At 51.1% G+C, this 19,540-nt stretch overlaps 5 protein-coding genes across 5 annotated transcripts; 3 read left to right on the top strand and 2 right to left on the bottom strand.

Moving 5' to 3' along the window:
- Nucleotides 1-834: 834 nt before the first annotated feature.
- Nucleotides 835-1,683, bottom strand: BDZ99DRAFT_492180 (nicotinamide mononucleotide adenylyltransferase 1; the record flags this gene model as incomplete). The annotated part of the gene is made up of 2 exons (XM_033723149.1): nt 835-1,082; nt 1,131-1,683. The coding sequence occupies 2 exons, from the start codon at nt 1,681-1,683 to the stop codon at nt 835-837; spliced, it is 801 nt and encodes a 266-aa protein (XP_033569171.1).
- Nucleotides 1,684-3,456: 1,773 nt separating this feature from the next.
- On the top strand, nt 3,457-9,513 carry BDZ99DRAFT_551454 (uncharacterized protein; the record flags this gene model as incomplete). The annotated part of the gene is made up of 5 exons (XM_033727026.1): nt 3,457-3,752; nt 3,801-3,895; nt 3,946-8,760; nt 8,814-8,963; nt 9,022-9,513. 5 exons carry the CDS (start codon nt 3,457-3,459, stop codon nt 9,216-9,218), a joined length of 5,553 nt encoding a protein of 1,850 aa, XP_033569170.1. The 3' UTR covers nt 9,219-9,513.
- A 233-nt stretch (nt 9,514-9,746) lies between these two features.
- On the bottom strand, nt 9,747-10,693 carry BDZ99DRAFT_401728 (uncharacterized protein; the record flags this gene model as incomplete). Its single annotated transcript, XM_033716249.1, has 2 exons — nt 9,747-9,927; nt 10,011-10,693. Coding segments are annotated over 2 exons (864 nt in total), but the record flags the coding sequence as incomplete, so codon positions are not given.
- Nucleotides 10,694-11,700: 1,007 nt separating this feature from the next.
- On the top strand, nt 11,701-13,279 carry BDZ99DRAFT_576908 (uncharacterized protein; the record flags this gene model as incomplete). Its single annotated transcript, XM_033728625.1, has 4 exons — nt 11,701-11,720; nt 11,769-11,785; nt 11,887-13,056; nt 13,155-13,279. The coding sequence occupies 4 exons, from the start codon at nt 11,701-11,703 to the stop codon at nt 13,277-13,279; spliced, it is 1,332 nt and encodes a 443-aa protein (XP_033569168.1).
- A 393-nt stretch (nt 13,280-13,672) lies between these two features.
- Nucleotides 13,673-17,418, top strand: BDZ99DRAFT_576907 (uncharacterized protein; the record flags this gene model as incomplete). Its single annotated transcript, XM_033728624.1, has 4 exons — nt 13,673-14,100; nt 14,148-15,099; nt 15,236-15,623; nt 15,716-17,418. The coding sequence occupies 4 exons, from the start codon at nt 13,673-13,675 to the stop codon at nt 17,233-17,235; spliced, it is 3,288 nt and encodes a 1,095-aa protein (XP_033569167.1). The 3' UTR covers nt 17,236-17,418.
- Nucleotides 17,419-19,540: the final 2,122 nt, after the last annotated feature.

Genomic DNA, 19,540 nt, shown 5'->3' with positions numbered 1-19,540 from the left:
GGGATCGATATGAGTGGCATGATGAGACCGATGAGTATGACAATCAATAGACGGCAACATGCGGGCGGGGATATCGGTCGATTTATAATAAGAGATGGGCGGCCTCAGCCTCACCTCTTGGAGCTGGAGGGTGAAGCGTTGCGGGGCCAGGCTGCCAGGCTGTCAGGCGTTGTTCTGCATAGAAGCGAGCGTGGCTTGCAGAGGTTCGCGTGATATTCCCGATAAATCCGCTCTGTAGCTACATAGGTATATTCAGTTAGGGGTGGCTGGCAAGGTTTCCAGGCAATCAAGACTGTAAAGTTAGGTTTTCGTTTAGTTTGAATGAGTATCGAAGTGTTTCAGACAGAGTGTACCCAGAGCTACTGTGATACTATGACGCTGTAGCATCACGTGATTTGCCACTTCAACTCAGCCCCAGGCCAGTTTCACAGCCTTCTTCAGGCAGCAACAAGTGGCTTGGATGGGAGGGAACACAATTCATGGTAATACGTGATTGAATACAATGCTATATTTGATATCCTTAAATCATAATCCCCTCCAAGACATCGCTGGCAATGGCAAAGCCGTCTAAACCGATCCCGGATAAGGGGAAGACCGCCGAGCATACAAAATGAATGAAGACGCCTCCCACTAAATCAATACATTGATGAATGCTCGTAATCCAAAAGCCGGGCGCGTGGAATAGGCAGATACAACCCGCATGCGCTCTTAAGGGGCCCTAAAGATGAGCTACCGGCGTGTAAACGGACTTTTGGCAGTATGCCTACGTCACAAGGTGACCGAGGGAGCTTTTGTGCAGGAAGTTTCTCGCAAGACTGCGGGTATCTTGGTTCATCATGAGGCGCCAGCCGATGCCGAGTTCTCTACGGCCTTCTCCTTGCCTTTATCCGACTTCTTCTCATCGTCCATGTAGAGATCATGCTCGTAGATGTAGTCGACGACTTTGTCGGGGATGAGGTATCGAATACTCATGCCTCGCTTGCGGAAGAGCCGGATCTTGGTGGATGACACGTCGTTTTGGATGAGTTGTTGGATGACTCTGATGTTGTCTCTCCACTGCTGGAGACTGGCAAGCGCATCGTCTGCACCAGTCAGAGTGAGATTTAGTGTGAGGTTTGTGTTTAACGTACCAATATCTGTGCCACTGCGCTCGAGAATGAATGCACCGTAGTGGCCAAGGATCCTGTCCAGGTCCTCATGCGCCCAGAGTCCTGGCGTGCTCATAGTTTGGATGAGATCGGCGCCGGCGAGCAGAGCAACGTGGATGCGCTTCTTCTCCCCCGTCTGTGTCTCTATTCCACCAAGAACGTCGTTCAGTTCGTAGTCGAAGTGGTCCAGGACCTTGACGGTCGGCAGGTATTCCTTATGCAGTGGCTCCCAGGCATCCACCCCAATCCAATCTGAGCTCTCCCTGACGGCGATATTTGTCATGTTGATCCGGTGCTGCGCGGAGACCAAGCCAGCCTTCTTGTACGCATCGCCTACGGGACTGAAGAAGCCGCCGATAAGCTCGTACTGGGTTTGGAACTCGCAGTAGTCGGAAGCCTGCTCGAACATGCGCAGATGGAGGTTCGTCGGAGGAGAGAAGGAGCCACACGAGACGAGCACGAGGGGCGTCTTGGAGTCATCTTTGAGGACCTTGCGAAGGCGGTCCGTGGGGAATTTGTAGTTGGCCAACGTCATGACGGTGTCCTGCTGGGCGTTGCCGTTGGGCGCGCCACCGTTCTGGCCGAATGCCAGGGTCGGAGTATCTGACATGGTCCTGCGCGGCGTCCCTCCGTGTCGTTTGATGTTCGTGCAGTTTCCGCGAGCGAGAGTATGTCTGTCCGAGGTTCCGAAGCGCGAGAGGAGGGCGATGGGTATGAATGGTATGGGGTATGAATGGTATGGGGGGACGAGTGGTTGAGGTTGTCAGAGGTGGTTTTAGGTTGGAAGGAACAGTGAAAGGGCCAGGATAGAAGCGAGAGAGGGTCGATCGTGTCGTTGGAGGCCTTGGGTATGACTAGCAGATGTGTAAGTAGAAGCTAGGAGGTAGCCGTCCGCTATAGTGGCGCCTGGCGGGGTTCGGCGGGAAATGCGAGAAGGGCGAAAGGGTCAGCCTGGCGGGCGCGAGACGAGGGGGCGAGCGTCTTAAGTAGGGCGATTGAAGGGTCGGCCCAAAGGAGGCAGCGGGCGGAGAGGGCAAGGCAGACGTGGTGGTTTCGACGGCATCTTGGGGCTGGAGTCACGTCCTTTTAAGTCACTTGCCCGTCTGCCAGAGGGAAGCGGAGGGGCAAAGCTTGGGCCAGACACGCCGAAGTGTCGAGCTATTTCCGCTGCCTGTGGTCCCGCGGGAGAACAGCACAGCCTCTTCTGGGAAGGTTTGCCTGTCTGTCTCTTTATTCTATTGCTTTCAAGCGTCTCGAGCACCTTCGGGGCCGCTGCTAATCTCCAGCATCGCGTCGAGTGATGGCCTGTTGCTCGGAATCCACCGAGCTTCCCCACGACAGCCAGACCCGTGTCGTGACAGCCCAGGATTGCTAATCGAAGCGCGGGATTCCGACGTGGAGAGGCTAGGCCGGTATTATGAGAGCTCGGATGTAAATATTCGTGCTTTTAAATGCTTTCGTTGGGTAGAATAGGTCACTGTTCGCCGGACTCGGAGCTGGGCCCGTTGAAGGCAAGCTGGGTGACGCCGAGGCCCTTCAATGTATATTCAGCATAGATATGTGAACATGCCTTACCAGCTGAATCATTGCATTCGAGCCGTGTTGCTTCCATGATGCCCGTGTGATGAGTGAATGATCGTGGTGAGGCTGAAAGAGCCCCGTCGCCCCATCTTGACCCCGTGAACTCAACACCATAAATTCTCCCATCTAGCCACGTGAGATTCCCAAGTCTCACACTGCAACTGCAGCTGCATCGCAGGCTACGGAAAGAACACCGCCGTGTCTACCGGCCTGGCCTGCTGTGCTTCTGTGCTCCGGCGAATATAACAAACCACGCCCTCCGCATCACACGTCTAAGCGGACTGGGACCCGCATCTCTACCACGTCCATCCATCCATCGCCATCTCAACTCACCCAGCTACCTTGCAACACCACCACCCACACTCCCATCCACGCCCGCTCTCCATCGCCCGGCCTCCCTCACTTCACGCACGACCCTACGGCCTCGCACGGCCCGTCCCTCTTTCCTCACATTCACCGCTGCTCGCTTGCACGGCCTATGGCGAAGTCGTAGGCTTTGGCATGGACCGGGTGCGTCGACAACCATCTACATTTCTCGAGAACCCGACCACGTCGTCCAGGTACACCCCACCATCTCATCACACCTGCACCTCTCCAACTCTCCTTCAGCTCCGCGACCCGCGTCCACGACCACCTCTCACCTTGCTTCATCGGCACAGCTGCGACGCCCATCGTTGGGGCCACAGTCTGGGTTGCGAGCCATCAAATACCAAGCAATTAGTTTCTCATGCCTCCCAGAGTCACTCGCTCTTCTGCGAGGCTCTCAGCAGGTTCCGCAAACGCCTCGCCGCCGCAGCCCCCCGCACCGCCGCCCCTAACAGCGGCCTCGAATCGTAAACGCAAAGCACCTGCTAGAGATCTGAGCCCCGAGCAACCCGCAGACAATCCCCCGGCGCCACCTACAACTCGAGCACGGCAGAAGAGGGCTAGAGTAGAGGCACCAGACCCAGCGCCGACGCCAGCTCCTGCCATCTCGTCGAGACTGAGGAAGGGCAAAGGGAAATCTGCAATGTCCACGGGCGCGTATGTTAAGCCCCATCATGAATATCTATCATCTGCTAATAGCTGCAGTCCACCGGCAGAACCTTCCGAGGAGAACACAACACCACAAGGCCCGTCCTCATCAACTAAGAAAGGCAAGCCAAAGGGCAGGAAGGAAGCACAAGGTACGATGTCGTGATACCATCATACTTTCAGCTTCACTAACTTGGGCTAGATCCAGCAGCAGTGGCCGCTACCCCATCATCCTCCAGGCGCCCCTCACGAAGGTCAGCTGCAAAGACCGACGAAGATGTCCCCATGAACGATGCTCTCGACAAACAGTCACCCCAAGGAAGCAAGCCCAAAGCGGACCAAGCCCGACCGGATATGAGCGACAGCAGCAGTGGCGAAGGGCCGCCAGGGCACCGGCATTACGACGACGAAGATGATGACGACGATCCGTTCGGAGGAGCTTATCTACGTGGCGGGGCTGGAGGGCTTTCCAGCACACTGCGAGCCCTCAGCGGCATGATGTCAGGAGTCTCGGGACGGCTACGAGGGATCCTGGAGCAGCTACGCTCGAAGGATCCATCTGTCCAGCTTATTGCTCTGACTGAGTTCTCGGATCTGCTCCTTGTGTCGACGGAAGACAACCTCGCCGGCCATTTCGCACCGGATCAATATGTCAAGGAGTTGGTTACACTCATGCAGCCAAATGATTTTGGTGAAGAGAACCCTGAGATCATGCTCCTTGCCTGCCGATGCATTGCCAACCTAATGGAAGCGCTTCCTGCTGCGACTGCCAACGTGGTATATGGTAACGCAGTCCCCGTTCTGTGCCAGAAGCTGCTCGAGATCCATTACATCGACCTGGCCGAACAAGCTCTTAGCACGCTCGAGAAAATCTCCGTCGAATTTCCAGCATCCATTGTACGGGAAGGAGGGCTTACCGCATGCCTGACTTATCTAGACTTTTTTGCAACGAGCACGCAGCGAACCGCCGTTACCACCGCGGCAAATTGCTGCCGGAATATCCCCGAAGAATCTTTCCCTACTATTCGGGATGTAATGCCTATCCTCCAGGGTGTTTTGAACAGCAACGATCAGAAGGTGGTAGAGCAAGGCTCTCTTTGCGTCTCCAGGATTGTGGAGAGCTTCAAGAATCGCCCGGAGAAGCTCGAGGAGCTGGTTAGTCCCGATCTACTCAAGAACGTCCTCCGCCTACTGCTACCCGGAACAACGAACCTCATCGGAGCCAACATCCATACCTTATTCCTCCGAGTGCTTTCGATCACGGCACGAGCGAGCCCGCGTCTCTCCGTCGAGCTATTCAAAATGAACGTAGTGGATACCTTGTATCAAATCTTAACCGGTGTATCTCCCCCGAGCGGTCTGGATGACATCGCTACTAAGATCGATAGCGTTGTCGTTATGCAAGCCTTGATTCATCGTCCCCGAGACCAGATTTTCGAAACCCTCAACGTCATTTGCGAGCTGCTTCCAAGCGTCTCACAAGAAGGTCTGATCTTCTTGGACAACCTACCCGATGCCGGTTTTTTAAGTGATGATCTCATGTCGATCCCGTCAGGGCCCAAGAAATCTGCAAACGAAAAGAGAATTGAGCTATTGGAGGGCTGCAAGGACCAAGTCAAGCGATTTGCTGTCATCCTCCTTCCAACTCTCACAGATGCATATTCAAGCACTGTAAATCTCAATGTACGACAAAAGGTGTTGACCGCGCAACTCAAGATGCTCTCCAATTTGGATGTCGACATACTCGAAGATGCCCTCCGAGCAGTTCCATATGCCTCCTATCTAGCGTCGATACTGTCACAGCAGGATCACTTCACGCTAGTCAAGTACGCCCTTCAAGCGGCAGAGCTGCTCTTGAAGCGCCTGGGATCTATTTACCGATACCAGTTCTACCGAGAGGGCGTCATTGCAGAAATTACGAGAATTGCAAATCGACCTTGCAAGACGATAGACGAGAAGCCGAAGACCGTAAAGGCCGCCATCGAGATCGAGCGCGTAGGAACATCGAGCGCGGGAACCAGCTCTGCGGGTGACATTGATATTGATCACGATATCGACGAAGAAGTCGAGGCAGAGCTGCGTTCCGAAGACGACGACGACCAGGACGAGCAGGAAGACAATGGTGATAATCGAGACGATGATGAAGATTCGGATTCTTCTTCATCTTCGGCTAATCATTACGTAGTCACTCTTCCAGAGCCTAGCATCGAAGATGAGATCACACAGCGCGCGAAGAAGTTCTTGTCGGTCCATGAAAAGGAGAGCTCGAAACCTATCCGAGACAAAGCAGCAGGAACTCAGGAAGACCTCAAGGAATTGGCGCAGGATATCAAGTCATGCTATCTGGAGGGCAAGGGAGGCCAAGGCATTGAGTTGTTCATGCGTCTGGCTGCTTACTTTAATGGTGATGCCTTGGAGAGCATTACCAGCTACGAACTCCTGAGCTCAAACATTGTTGAGGTTCTCCTGCAGGTATTCTCTGGACCAGACAGTACTGCTAGTGCGAATGCGAGATCTGCATTCTTGGAAGCATTCATGGGTTCCGACACCCAGAACAGGGTTAAGATGTCAAACAGCAGCTCTCCGGGAACGGCTTTCAGCATCCTGACAAACAAGCTACAGGACCTTCTCAGTCGAGCCGAACACTTTGAGGTTATCACCGTTCATCAGCATTCATATGACAGCAATCGAAGCAGCGCGGCATCCATGCTGGCAAAACAGCTCCGTTTGAAACTCGTCGCCGATGAAGATTCCGGCATCCCAAAGGCCTACCGCAACATTATGGTATCCATTCATGCTATTGCGACCTTCAAGGCCCTTGACGATTACCTACGACCAAGAATAAGCGTGTCCGAACGACCACCTAGGCACGGTAGAAACCGTGATGGATTGACTGGACCTATGGCTGCTGCATACGCTGCAGCAATGGCTGGTGCTGATGGTCGAGCCTCTGCCGGAACACCTCCAGCTCCACCTCCTGGAGAAGCGACAAATCGTAGCTCATCCAGAAAGACTTCAAAGTCAAAAGCCGCGGCTGCCGCTTCGACTCCCCAAGGAGGCCCTAGCACTCAACCCGAGAAAGCATCAGGCACTCGCAAATCAAGCAGGCGACAAGCGCAAGCTCAGGCTCCTCCGCCCCCGCCGCCTCCGCCTGCTCTAGCGCACTCTGAAACCATCCAAGATCCAATCGAGTGTGCTGATGAAGAACGACTTTCTGAACAAGATGAAATGGACGAACGTAGCGCATTAAACGCAATTGTGGACGATCTCGAGGATGAATTGGAGGAGGATGCTGCTGACCCCTCAGCTGTCAGTGTTGAAGTTGCATCTACAGGAAAAGTTACGGCCCGCAAAGAGGATGGCACTAGAGTTGCAACACCACTTCACGGACAAACTCCAGTTCGACCGTCACATGCGGAGCAACGCGCCCAACGACTATCGGCTCTGCTACGAGGTTCACCAATGCAACAAGCATTCGGAAACGCGGCTGCCGCTGGTGGTCTTTCCTATGCGGCTGCGGTTCAGTCCATCCCACAAGACTGGCACATCGAATTCAGTGTCGGCACTCAACCAATTGCCAATGAGACAACCATTTACCGGGCGGTCCACTTCAATCAAACACAACCTGCGGAGGTCTCTGTGCGGACTGTGTGGAATGCTATTCACACCATCAAATTCAAGCGTGTAGCTGGCCCTCCACCAGCCGACAGCGGCTCTTTGACCCCTCCCCCAGAAGCTGCTTCCACTGCTTCGTCGGGACTGCCCCAGTCATTGGACAAGAACCCGACTACGTCAGGAATACTTCGTCTTCTAAGTCTGCTTCATGGCTTGAACTCCAATCTTGATGACGTTCTATCTGAGAACAAGGATACGATCAAACTCAACGTCGAGCCCTTATCCCAGTTCGTCAACACGAAGCTAACTGCAAAACTGAACCGCCAGCTGGAGGAACCCCTCATCGTCGCTAGCAACTGTCTCCCCAGCTGGAGTGAGGATTTGGCACGACTGTATCCATTCCTCTTTCCCTTTGAGACCAGGCATCTCTTCCTTCAGTCCACTTCGTTTGGATATTCTCGATCTATGACGAGATGGCAAAATGCGCAATCTTCGAATGATGACCGTCGCGATCGTCACCGCGACGAGCGACCATTCCTAGGTAGGTTGCAGCGACAAAAGGTCCGAATCTCGCGGACGAGGATTCTAGAATCTGCTATCAAAGTTATGGAGCTATACGGATCCTCTCCGAGCGTCCTGGAAGTGGAGTACTTTGAAGAAGTTGGCACCGGCCTAGGACCTACTCTAGAATTCTATTCGACAGTGTCAAAAGAGTTTTCCAAGAAGAAGCTCAAGCTCTGGCGAGAGAACGAGTCCACCGACAGCGAAGACTATTCTTTTGGAAAGCGCGGCCTTTTCCCTGCTCCAATGAGCGACGAACAAGCCACCTCAGAGAACGGGAAGCGAGTTCTTCATCTATTCAAGATGCTTGGTAAATTCGTTGCCCGAGCAATGCTGGATTCGAGAATCATCGACGTCTCGTTCAACCCCACGTTCTTCCGCATTGGAGACGGTAATGCCGCTGTCATTCCTTCCCTTGGCTCAGTTAAATCAGTTGACAGCGACCTGGCCAAGTCATTGAAGCTCTTGAAACAGTTCGCCGACAAGAAGCAGCAAATCGATGAGAACGGTAGCCTTAGTCCTGCACAAAAGGTTCAAGCAATTCAGGATATCACCATAGATGGTGCCCATGTTGAAGACATAGGGCTCGACTTCACGCTTCCAGGCTACCCCACAATCGAACTAATTGAGAACGGCTCCAACACCTCGGTCACTATCGACAATGTTGCTCAATTCGTGGATAGAGTACTCGATTTCACTCTTGGCTCCGGTGTGCAGAAGCAGGTCGATGCCTTCCGTGCCGGATTTTCGCAGGTATTCCCATACTCAGCACTCAAGGCATTTACTCCTGATGAACTCGTCATGCTGTTTGGTAGAGTCGAGGAAGACTGGTCTCTTGAAAGTAAGTTACCGCCAGTAAATATATCGTGACACAGCTTGCTAACACTACCCTAGCTTTGATGGATTCGATCAAGGCCGATCATGGTTACAACCTGGATAGCAAGAGCGTTCGAAATTTGCTTCAGGTGATGAGCGAACTTACGTCGGAGCAGCGACGGGACTTCCTTCAGTTCATCACTGGTAGTCCGAAGCTTCCTATAGGAGGTACGTACTATCTTCAATACCACTGTTTTCAGGATTAGTTTACTGACGGTAGACACAGGTTTCAAGAGCCTTACGCCCATGTTCACTGTGGTGTGCAAACCGAGTGAACCACCATACTGCTCGGACGACTACCTGCCCAGCGTCATGACCTGTGTTAATTATCTCAAGATGCCCGACTACACCAGCTTGGACATCCTCCGCGAGAAATTGAGCATGGCAACCCAAGAAGGCCAGGGCGCTTTCCATCTTTCCTAGTCAATGAACCTGACGACATCAACGGCTACTGCTAGGGGGCACCATTATGGGAGGCGCAAACACGGTGCATGGCGGCAATCTCTGGGTCAGTTGAGCTAAACGCTCTCTATCTCCGGGGCTTGCATCTTTCTCCCTTCTCTCTTGGGGCATAAATTTCACTTATTCTTTTTTGGGCTTTGAGTGAGCGTAGAGCAAGCACTCTTGGTGCAGTTATGACGTCTCTCATATTGAGAAATTGGTGCATATTCTGGTGGCGTGGCGGCCATGGGAATGGGTTACTCAGTGAGTGGGTATCACCGAGTTCTCTTCCACGGGTTATGAATCTGCTTTCCAACGGGTAATGATTGAAAGGTACGGCGGCGGAGTAGATAGAATACTTTTCACGTCATGACTTAGAATAATGGGTTTGGACTGAATATGCGATTGATTAGTGTCTTGATTGTGCGAGCATCGTAGACGGTAAGCCTGAATTTCGGAGATAAACACAGTAAGATTACTTCTTCAAGACACACCTCCAGCCCCATCTACTCAAAAAATCTCCTCCAACCTATCTTCCTGATTGAAATCATGCGAATTACCAAACCCCCTTTTCATATACCTCTCCTCCAACTCGGCCCGCGGCACAAACACACTCTGCACCTGTAAATCCCCGCCCGCACTCTCCAGCACCTCGCGCAAATCTTCGTCAAACTCCACGCGCATCGGATTCCTAATCCCCGCATCAGCAATCGCGTTCCGGAAAAAAAAAAAAAAAAGAAAAAGAAAAAAAGAAAATTAGGATAATAAACATACCGAAACCACGCCGCAAAATGTATCAACGCCAGCATGACCCGCACATCCTGCGTCCGATTCGGCTTCCCCGCATGCCACAGCCGCAGATCGCGCAGCACGATACTACCCCTCTTGACAACCGGCTGGCTCGGCGCCCGCTCCGCGCGCCGCTCCTCGAGTAGAGCGGGTGCGATGCGCCCGCTGGCGCGCTCGCCGTGCGCGCCTTCTTGCGCAGAGAGCGAGGAGAGGCTGTGCGTCCCCAGCCACACCTCGGTGCTGCCGTTCGCGGGCGTCATGTCGACCAGGGGGATGTTGAGGACCAGCGCGAAGGGGGACGCGGGGTGCGCGAAGTCGGCGTCGGAGTGGACGGGCTGGGATTGCGGCGGGGAGGTGGGCGTGGGCGGCATGGCGCTGTTGGCGGAGATGAAGGAGAGGCGGGAGCGCGGGCCCAGGACGGAGTGGATGATTTGGCGCGCGAGGGGGTTGAGGAAGAGGGTGGGGGAGAAGAAGGGGCGGGTTAGGGGCGGGTCTTGTTGGATGTTGCCGAGGTTGTAGTTGTAGGGGCTGGAGTCGCCGGCGGATTGGAGGATTAGGGCGTCGGAGACCATGCACGTGTTTAGGTGGGAGAGGGTGGTGTGGGTGATTATGTCTTCGATGACGACGAGGCCGTCGCGGTGGAGGGCGCGGGTGGCGGTTTGGAGGTTGAGCTAGGAGAGGGCGCCGGTGGATTTTTCTTCGGCGGTGGGGGTGATGCTGAGGGGGAGGGATGAGAGGAACTTCTTTTGAGAACGGAAAGGGGATGTGGTGAGGTGTGCGGCTTGGCTACGGTGGAGACCGCGAAGTGATACTTTTGACGAAATCATGATGGAGAGGAGTGGGACACTTTGCGAAAGAGAAAAGGAGAGCGCGGAAACTGCTCACATACTTATACATTCCTACTTGCTACGATGTCTACTTTCATCCCAAACGATTCAAGGGGATGATATTGCCCACTAGGTGGGTTCTATGGAATGAGGTCCACTAGCTCCCCCCGCATCTCGGGAAAAGCCTCGCTTCCCCGAGATCGGGCGCCTTTCCCGAGGAATCCATAAAAGCTCGGCTTCAGCCCCTCGATCAGGCATCGTCAAGACACTTCAGTTCCTTCCATCAACTAAGATCCAATCTGGAACTTTCCGTATGCCCAAGATACTCAGTAGTGATTGTAAGTAACGTCTTAGCATGTTCAACCCATAGAATATTATATTTATGTTAGCTAATTGATATTAACGTCTAGCCTGGTTAGTAATCTCCTTGGTAATCTTCTTGAAGTAGTAACGTACCCTGCGGGTGAGCTGCCCATGCGGGCGAGCTGCCCAGTCCGTGCACCACTAGAAATTCAATAATCTAACCTTAAATAACTCTACAACTACCTAATAAAAAGTTATATAAATATAATATATTATTCTTATATATATAAATACTTAGTATATAGAATATAAAGTCTATTTTTATAGTAGTTAACTAATTATTAAATTTAGACCCCTATTTTAGACCTTACCCTTTATTACTAGCTAACTACTATAAAGATAGACTCTATATTCTATATACTAAGTATTTATATATATAAGAATAATACATTAAATTTGTATAACTTTTTATTAGGTGGTTGTAGAGTTATTTAAGGTTAGATTATTGAATTTCTAGTGGTGCACGGACTGGGCAGCTCGCCCGCATGGGCAGCTCACCCGCAGGGTACGTTAGTATACCTTGATTTGACAGACCTTGCAGTCTTACATGCAGAGAACGGAAGATCAAATGTGAGCTTAATGAAGATATCTTGTCTGACACTTCACGCGAAGTGTATACTCTGCTGCTGCTCCCTGAATGCATGTAGGTTGAAAGCTTACACTGAACACAGGCGACGAAACCCTTCCCACATGTTTGAACTGCAGCAAGAAGCACCGCCAATGCCGCCATGTCCGCCTACCTCCTCTCAAATGGGTCTCATCGCCCGCGCTACCATTCACCCAACCCACTGAAGATCCAGCTCCGTCCCGCCCCTTTCAAGGTGATACATCATGGGCCCACCAAATAGCCACTCTCTCCCCCCGCGAAAGCCTTGAATACCCAACCGTCGTCTCGCTATTCACACACTACACAACGCACCTCGCCCCCTGGTACGACCTCAACGACCCACATTCTCTCTTCACAAATGCCGTCCCCATCCGCTCTCTCGATGAACCCATCCTCTTCCGCGCCATCCTCGCCTTCGCTGCCAGCCACCTAAGCCGCATGATTCCTACATCTTCCCTTGACTCCACCCCAGTAGCTGTGATATTGCACGACTCTTTCCTCTCCTCCCTCATCTCCGCCCTGTCCACCATCACCCCCTCCACCCAAGCAAATTATCTCGCCGCAACCTGTCTCCTCCGCTCGTATGAGATTTTGAACGGGGATACCCGCATGGCGCAGCAGCACCTCTTCGGCGCGTTTTCCCTAGCTGTGCACTTAGATATCGACCTCAGTACCTGGGGTCTCGCGCAGGCGGGATTTTGGAACTACCTCTGCGAGGACATCACCGTAGCGCTGGAGTGTCGACGGCCGTTGCACATGAGAATGATGGCTGATCGGGGGATGCCGAGGGGCATGACAGAGATGGAGCAAGATTGGGGGAACGCGATTACGTGGGTACTCGCCGAGTTGGTGAACCTACAATTTACAGAACATGAAGAAGATGGGGTTGGGGGTGGCGGGGAGAGATGGGAGTGTTCAAGAAGGGAGCTCGAGGAGTGGAAAGTCGGGTTGCCGACGAGTTTTGAGCCAATCTCGAGGGCAAGCAAGGAGGGCAATGTGTTTCCGTCGCTTTGGATGCTGAGGCCGTGGTACGTGGCTGCGAGGCAGTATGCGGCTGTAGCGGAGATTTTGTTGGTTTTGTCGAAGCCTGGTCAAGCGTTGGATAGTGAGGGAAGGGAGATGAGGGTTCAAGAGCTCGCGCTACAGGTTTGTGGACTGGCGTTTACGAATGAGGATGTACCAGCACGCGTGAATGCGTTTGGGCCGCTGGCGTTTTGCGGAAGATTCTTGAGAGGTGAGTTCTTAGCGGCTTTGAGTTTTAGTACTGAACTGGCCCCGAGTGTGTCATGATCTGATGTATGAGAATTCGTAGCTGTTCTGACCTTTCCCCAGAATCCAAATACCGCAGCGGGCTGCGTTGTCTACTCAGAAACATGGCACGCCAGACGGGATGGAACGTGGACTATATCTTAAAGGACCTATATGAATGTTGGGGGGAGAGCGACCTCAATTCATGAGTACCCAGTCTTAAGAACTAACCTTGTTGTGCCGTATTCTTGCAGGAGTATTAACAATTTCGCTTTGTCCACGTCTTGTTGCGCCTTGTTTATGAAGGCTTGGCCTTTCAGCCCAGGCATCTGTTGGGTGTCGATCAGGCTGCAGGTAACAGTGCATCGATGATGATTCGATGCGACCTGCATAACACAGCCACGTTTGTGAAACCTATGAAGGCGAGCACAGCCCAGCTTATCGCGGCGTACCAATACGTTACCCCGCGGGATGCGCTGGAATATGCCTCGCGTAGGTCTATTTCTCCTGTCAGCTCAGCCTCATGAGCTCCCACCTGCCTCTTGTTAGCTTTGCCTCCCTCCATTTCACCTTCATCGTTCCATCATTCAACGAAATACACTATGACCATCGATCCCGGAACTGCCTTGGCTATTGTTTCCCTAGGTATCACGGTCTGCGACGGCATCAGCAGCTATTGCAACGCCCTCAAGCATCGCAAAGAAGAGGTGCAATCGCTGTCAACAATTTCAACAGAGCTCCAGAGCATTCTACAAGACGTTCAGACCTGGTTGCACAGCCGTCCGTCTCTGAGCGACTCTTTGGTCAACAGGGTCGATGGCTGTGTCAAGACGTGTCTTGGTCACTTGGACAAAATTTTGCTCTTGTGCACGCACTACTCGCCGCCGGCGAAAGACGATCTGAGATCTCGGATTGTTTATGTCAGCCGAGGTCTTCAATTCCCCTTCAAGAAAGCTACTATACAAAACTTGATGGTCCAGATGGAGTCACTTCGATCCAACGTCAAGCTCGCTCTTACTCTTCTCTCTTCGTAAGTTGCACGTTACCATGCACACAGCATATGCTCAACATCTATAGAGACTTCACTTTTGAAGGCCTCGAGGCCTTGAAAACGTTGATTCAACAATCTCAACAGACGACGAGTCATTCCATCAAGACCCATGTGGATGAAGCGGAGCTGAGACTTAGCAATCGCCTTAGTAGCAACGAGCACCATGTCCGGACCGACGTCCAACAACTGAAACAGTCAATTTCAACCGAAGTGCAACAGTACACACAGGCAGCCACTAGTTCCATCACAGTAAACATGGATCAGGGTTTTGCCAACTTAGCGCAGTCGTCCTCGAACCACATGCAGCATCTCGAACGCACTGTGGCTCAAGCGCAAGGTTCACTAAGCGAAGAGTTCAATTCAGGCCAACAATCACTAGTAACAGAGATTCGAGAGCTCAAATACTTCTTACAACTCAAAATGAACTCGAATCTACCACAGGACTCAACCAATGTGATCTCAAGGTCCCAATCACTCTTACCAAGACGGCGACACCGACGGAAACGGCCGACAGCATCAAGCGAAATCTCCAAGCTGTGCACCTGCAATGCGACTATTACAGAGAGTTTCTTTCGCTCACGATCGCGGAAATGGTTCCAGAAGACGAGCGAGACGTGCCTTGTCCATGCTAAGGATTGTCCACTGTGGTATACGAGTCAAAATAAGGTCACGATGGAGGTCAATGTTCGTTTCTGGCGGCTTTTAGTTTCAGGGTTCATCGTACTCGATAGTGGATATTACAGCTGGCGTAGATGGAGCGTCGGTCTATCTCCAAATCTACGGTGCCACACCACTGTTCCTTCTGGATCCGGAGTTTTTGCCATCCTGGAGTCATTGAGAAAGACTCTGAAGAGATCACCGAACAAAAGAGATCGTGAAGCGGCTTTAGAAGAATGCCTTGCTGCTTTGCACAAACTATTTTCTACGGGAGAAGCCTCACCGCATGACGTAGACGAGGATGGAACCAACATGTTGCATGTAAGTGCTCCATAATGATGGTATTTTTCTTTTGTCGCGGACTCCATTGGTCGTGGCGTACCTCAACTGCTAGTGTACATTCCATACTATCACGGACCTCTAGAACTTTAGCGCAGCACAATGCTGATCAAAGCAGTTTATAGCGAGTCCGCCGTATTACGGAAGCATTTTCAATGTCCTTGGGCTAGTCGAAACGTTACGCTTCATTGAGAAGATTCAATCATTATGGGCCGTTGATTTATATAGTCCGAGGGTCTATGACCCTTCCGGCTATGCTAGGACACCAGCAGGTCTCCTCCTGGAATTCATTCACTTTCGTCCGTATCGTGTTGAGGATGCCAATATCGCAGCGGGAGAGTTTCATTTTCTTCTAGATTGGTTAATCGATTACGGCTTTGATGTCGTTCAATCAATCCATCCATCAGAATCGTCTCTCAACTATCCTTGGAAAGATTTGTGTTTCGTTCCAATGGCTCAACGTCCTTCCGTTATGTTTCCTTTGCAGGAACTCGAGCTGATTGAAGGTGAGTACATTGCCCTTTCGCCATAACCAATATCGGTGCCTAGTGTTACGTAGACTCATTTATAAGTCCAAGAACTAATGTTCGGAACGTAGCTACCCGGTGTAACTCTTTGTCGATTGCGATTCTGAAAAGGGACGAGCATAGCATGCGCGAAGAATTGAGAAAAGACCCAGTTTCCCTCAGTGAGGTCAACTACCTCGGACAGAATGCGCTTCACTTCGCTACTGAATGGACAGAAGGCCTAAGCATTCTCCTCGAGTCCGGAGGTATAACGGACGACATCTTAAATCAACTCGACAATTACAGGCGCTCTGCCTTAGATTATGCAGCTCTACAAGATAACATGGAGTCTGTCCAGATGTTGATAGACGCCGACGCGTGCTTTGAGTTCGAAGATCTCGAAACGCTAAACGCCATTAGTCCAAACTGCCGGAGGTTGTTGATATCAACGCTTTATGAAAGACGACGCCAGCTGAGGGACCTTGCAATAGAGCAGAGAGGTTCTATGGACGGCGATAATGCTGAACATTTCGGCGCATTTTACACCGACACAGCCTCCAGGATGTATCTGCTGTTACTCGAGGAGACTAAAGTCGCTGTTCCCGAATCGCTTCGCTCTTCGGTATTGTCCGAAGGGAGTCTTTATCACTGGGCTTATAGGGACAAGCCCTGGTATCCTTTTATAAGGCAAGACGCGCTGCAAGACCTGTTTGCGGTGGGTTTTGTGCAGGTGGACGAAATTTGGGATCAAGTAACTCCGATAATGACTTTACAAGATGAGGTGGACATCATTGGCTTGGCGGAGATGCTCCTCGAGAACGGCGCTGACGCGGAGAGAGAATTTCCTTTGGATCACCGGAATATCCAAGTTCATGATGACGGGAGAAGACACCGAGGAATTCACAAATTAGCTTTCCAGATCGGAAAGAGCCGACGTAACTGGATGGACCAAAATGACCTTCTCCCTTCCAAAATAATTTCGCAACTTTCAGAGTCATCCTGTGTTCAACGAGCAATCTTTCAATGCACTAGAAAGGATCCTTGCTCTTGCTACTGTTCGCCTGGGGGCTGCACGGCACTCAGTTGCTTAATGAAGGGTATTAGGGACTCCCTGAGAAATAGGCCTGCATCCCCCCTCACTCTGAAACCACTTGCTGGGGCATTGCTGCAGTTCGATCTTGGTCGTCGGAATGGTTTAATCGTTGCAATGGAATTCATTCGAATGATGACCTTCGACTCGCTTGAACTCACGCATACCTGTTGCACGTATGGGGAACCTGGATGGAACAGTCCCTACCTCGAAATGCCAAGAAGAAGAGTAGAGGAACAAGAAGAGATTGATCGTATCCACGAGGAGGAAACAGAGGGCCTGAAGCAACTGGAAACTCTTATGGAAGAGTTCACCAAGACGTTCGCCGAATCCGAAATACCCCTGAAGGAGTTCTTTGAAGGTTACTGGCGAGAGCGAATGGAACAAGAATTCTACAACAATGGGCCGGTTCCGACGGAAGAACTAGAGGGCCAGAAGGAGCACTGTGTTTGGTTGAGGGAGCACAGTGATCTGGAACATGACTTCTTCGCACAGCTTTGGGTAGACAAGATTCATTGGTAGACAGGATTCATTGGTAGACAGGATTCATTGGTAGACAGGATTCATTGGTAGACAGGATTCATTGGTAGACAGGATTCATTGGTAGACAGGATTCGTTGGCCAGCTAACTCGGTAGAGCTTTACGACCTAGACGATGAGTACGAGGAGGAAAATTTTGAATAAGATAATGGCAACTATGTGGGGTGATATTGTCAGCATTTCGCAATATATGACGTTCCTTTACCACTCCACCACTCTGTCTTTTACGAACCCTTTCCCGGCGAGTAACTCAACATTGCATTGGAGTATACTTGGAGGAGGCTTCAACAAAAAGCAGACCAGGGGATCTATTGCAGTATACTAAGCACGAGCTGCAAGTTGGTGGTCGGATGACATATGTTCCTAGGACATGTTGAGGTTGACCATATCAGACTTGGACCTGTTTTATTTTATACTACATCATCATTCAGAGGCAACTTATTCCGAAGCAAGACCGCAACTCCTGGTCCCCAACATTAGGCGCGTGAAAATTGCTCTTTTCTACTTACACATCCTTCATCAGATGCGGCCGTGGTGTAGAAACGGCAGCGGCCCGCGTGATCTACTCCGAAACATGGCGCGCCATGCGGGGTGAAGCGTGGACTATTTTTTTTAAAAAAAACTGTATAAATGCTGTATTCCTGTGGGGAGCGCTACTCGTACACTCCCTTTTCACTACACGTACACCCCCTAATCGCTACACGTACACCCCCCCTCCCCTCTTCGCGCTTCACCACCTTCTAATTGGCTCGGAGAGCCCGGAGCTTCCTCCGGGCATTCACCTTTACGTCTCTTTACACGTGATGCTATACGCAAGGCCGTACGTGATGCTATACACGAGGCCGTACGTGATGCTATACGCGAGGCCGTACGTGATGCTATACACGAAGCCGTACGTGAGGCCTTACGTGATGCTATACACGAGGCCGTACGTGAGCTCGTACGTGAGCTCGTACGCGAGGCTATACGTGAGCTCGTACGTGAGCTTGTACGTGAGCTCGTACATAAGGCTATACAAATTGGCATAATATAAGGACGAGCCTAATCATCACCCCCCTTTTTGCTACGCATCACCCCCCTTTTTACTACGTATCACCCCCCCTATATTAGGTCTGCTCCGGCCTGTATAAATATTGTTCCACTAATTAAACTTACTTACTTGCCCGCTCTATACTTAATTTAAATTTACATTACCTATATACTCTCTTTTAATATGGGGACTACTAATCGTACACCCCCTAATTCCTAGACGTACACCCCCTTTTCACTCCATGTACACCCCCCCCTCTTGGCGCTTCACCACCTTCTGATTGGCTCGGAGAGCCCGGAGCTTCCTCCGGGCATTCACCCTTACGTCTCTCTACACGTGATGCTATACGCGAGGCCGTACGTGATGCTATGCACGAGGCCGTACGTGAGCTCGTATGTGAGGCCATACGTGATGCTATACACGAGGCCGTACGTGAGCTCGTATGTGAGGCCGTACGTAATGCTATACACAAGGCTGTACGTGATGCTATACATGAGGCCGTACGTGAGCTCGTACGTGAGCTCGTACGTGAGGCTATACATGAGCTCGTACGTGAGCTTGTATATAAGCTCGTACGTAAGGCTATACAAATTGGCATGATGTAATTGCTTGTGTTGTACATGGCCGCATTTGGAGAGAGCATTCGGAATGAATGAGCAAGTTAAGCGAGCGAATCGGAGGCTACGGAGCAGCCCTCCGAGCCAATTAGAAGGTGGTGAAGCGACAGGAGGGGAGGGGGTGTACGCGCAGTGAAAAAGGGGTGTACGTCTAGGAATTAGGGGGTGTACGATTAGTAGTCCCCTATTTTAATTCTAACCTTAAGCCTTAATATAAGATAAATACCCTCCTAGCTTCCGGGAGCAATAGAAGCAACTTAGAATTTTTTTTTCTTTATAATAGAGCGCGCTTTTATAATTAACTATTGCCTATATAGTTAAGCTGTCGCCTATATAGCAAAAAAACCTATTAGCAGTATTATAAGTATAGCCCCTAATAAACCGATTTAACTCCCTACGCGGAGTTAAGTAATAGACCTTATAACTATACTAGCGTCCGGAAGGCCCCTATAATAGAAAAGTAGTAACAGCACCCTAGAAAGTCCTTACTAATTTAATAGCTTTACCTGCGCGTAAAGCTTTTACCTTCTACTATTTACTATTAAAAGTATAGAGACTATAGTCTGCGTATATAGTATTAATAACAGCCTGCGCGCCTAGTATTACACCTATTTACTATTATAAGTATAGAAACTGTAGT

This window comes from Mytilinidion resinicola (assembly GCF_010093595.1).
Source record: "Mytilinidion resinicola strain CBS 304.34 unplaced genomic scaffold BDZ99scaffold_33, whole genome shotgun sequence".
Classification (NCBI taxonomy): domain Eukaryota; kingdom Fungi; phylum Ascomycota; class Dothideomycetes; order Mytilinidiales; family Mytilinidiaceae; genus Mytilinidion; species Mytilinidion resinicola.
The sequence above is the reverse complement of the archived record's forward strand: the minus strand, read 5'-3'. Positions and strand labels throughout refer to the sequence as shown.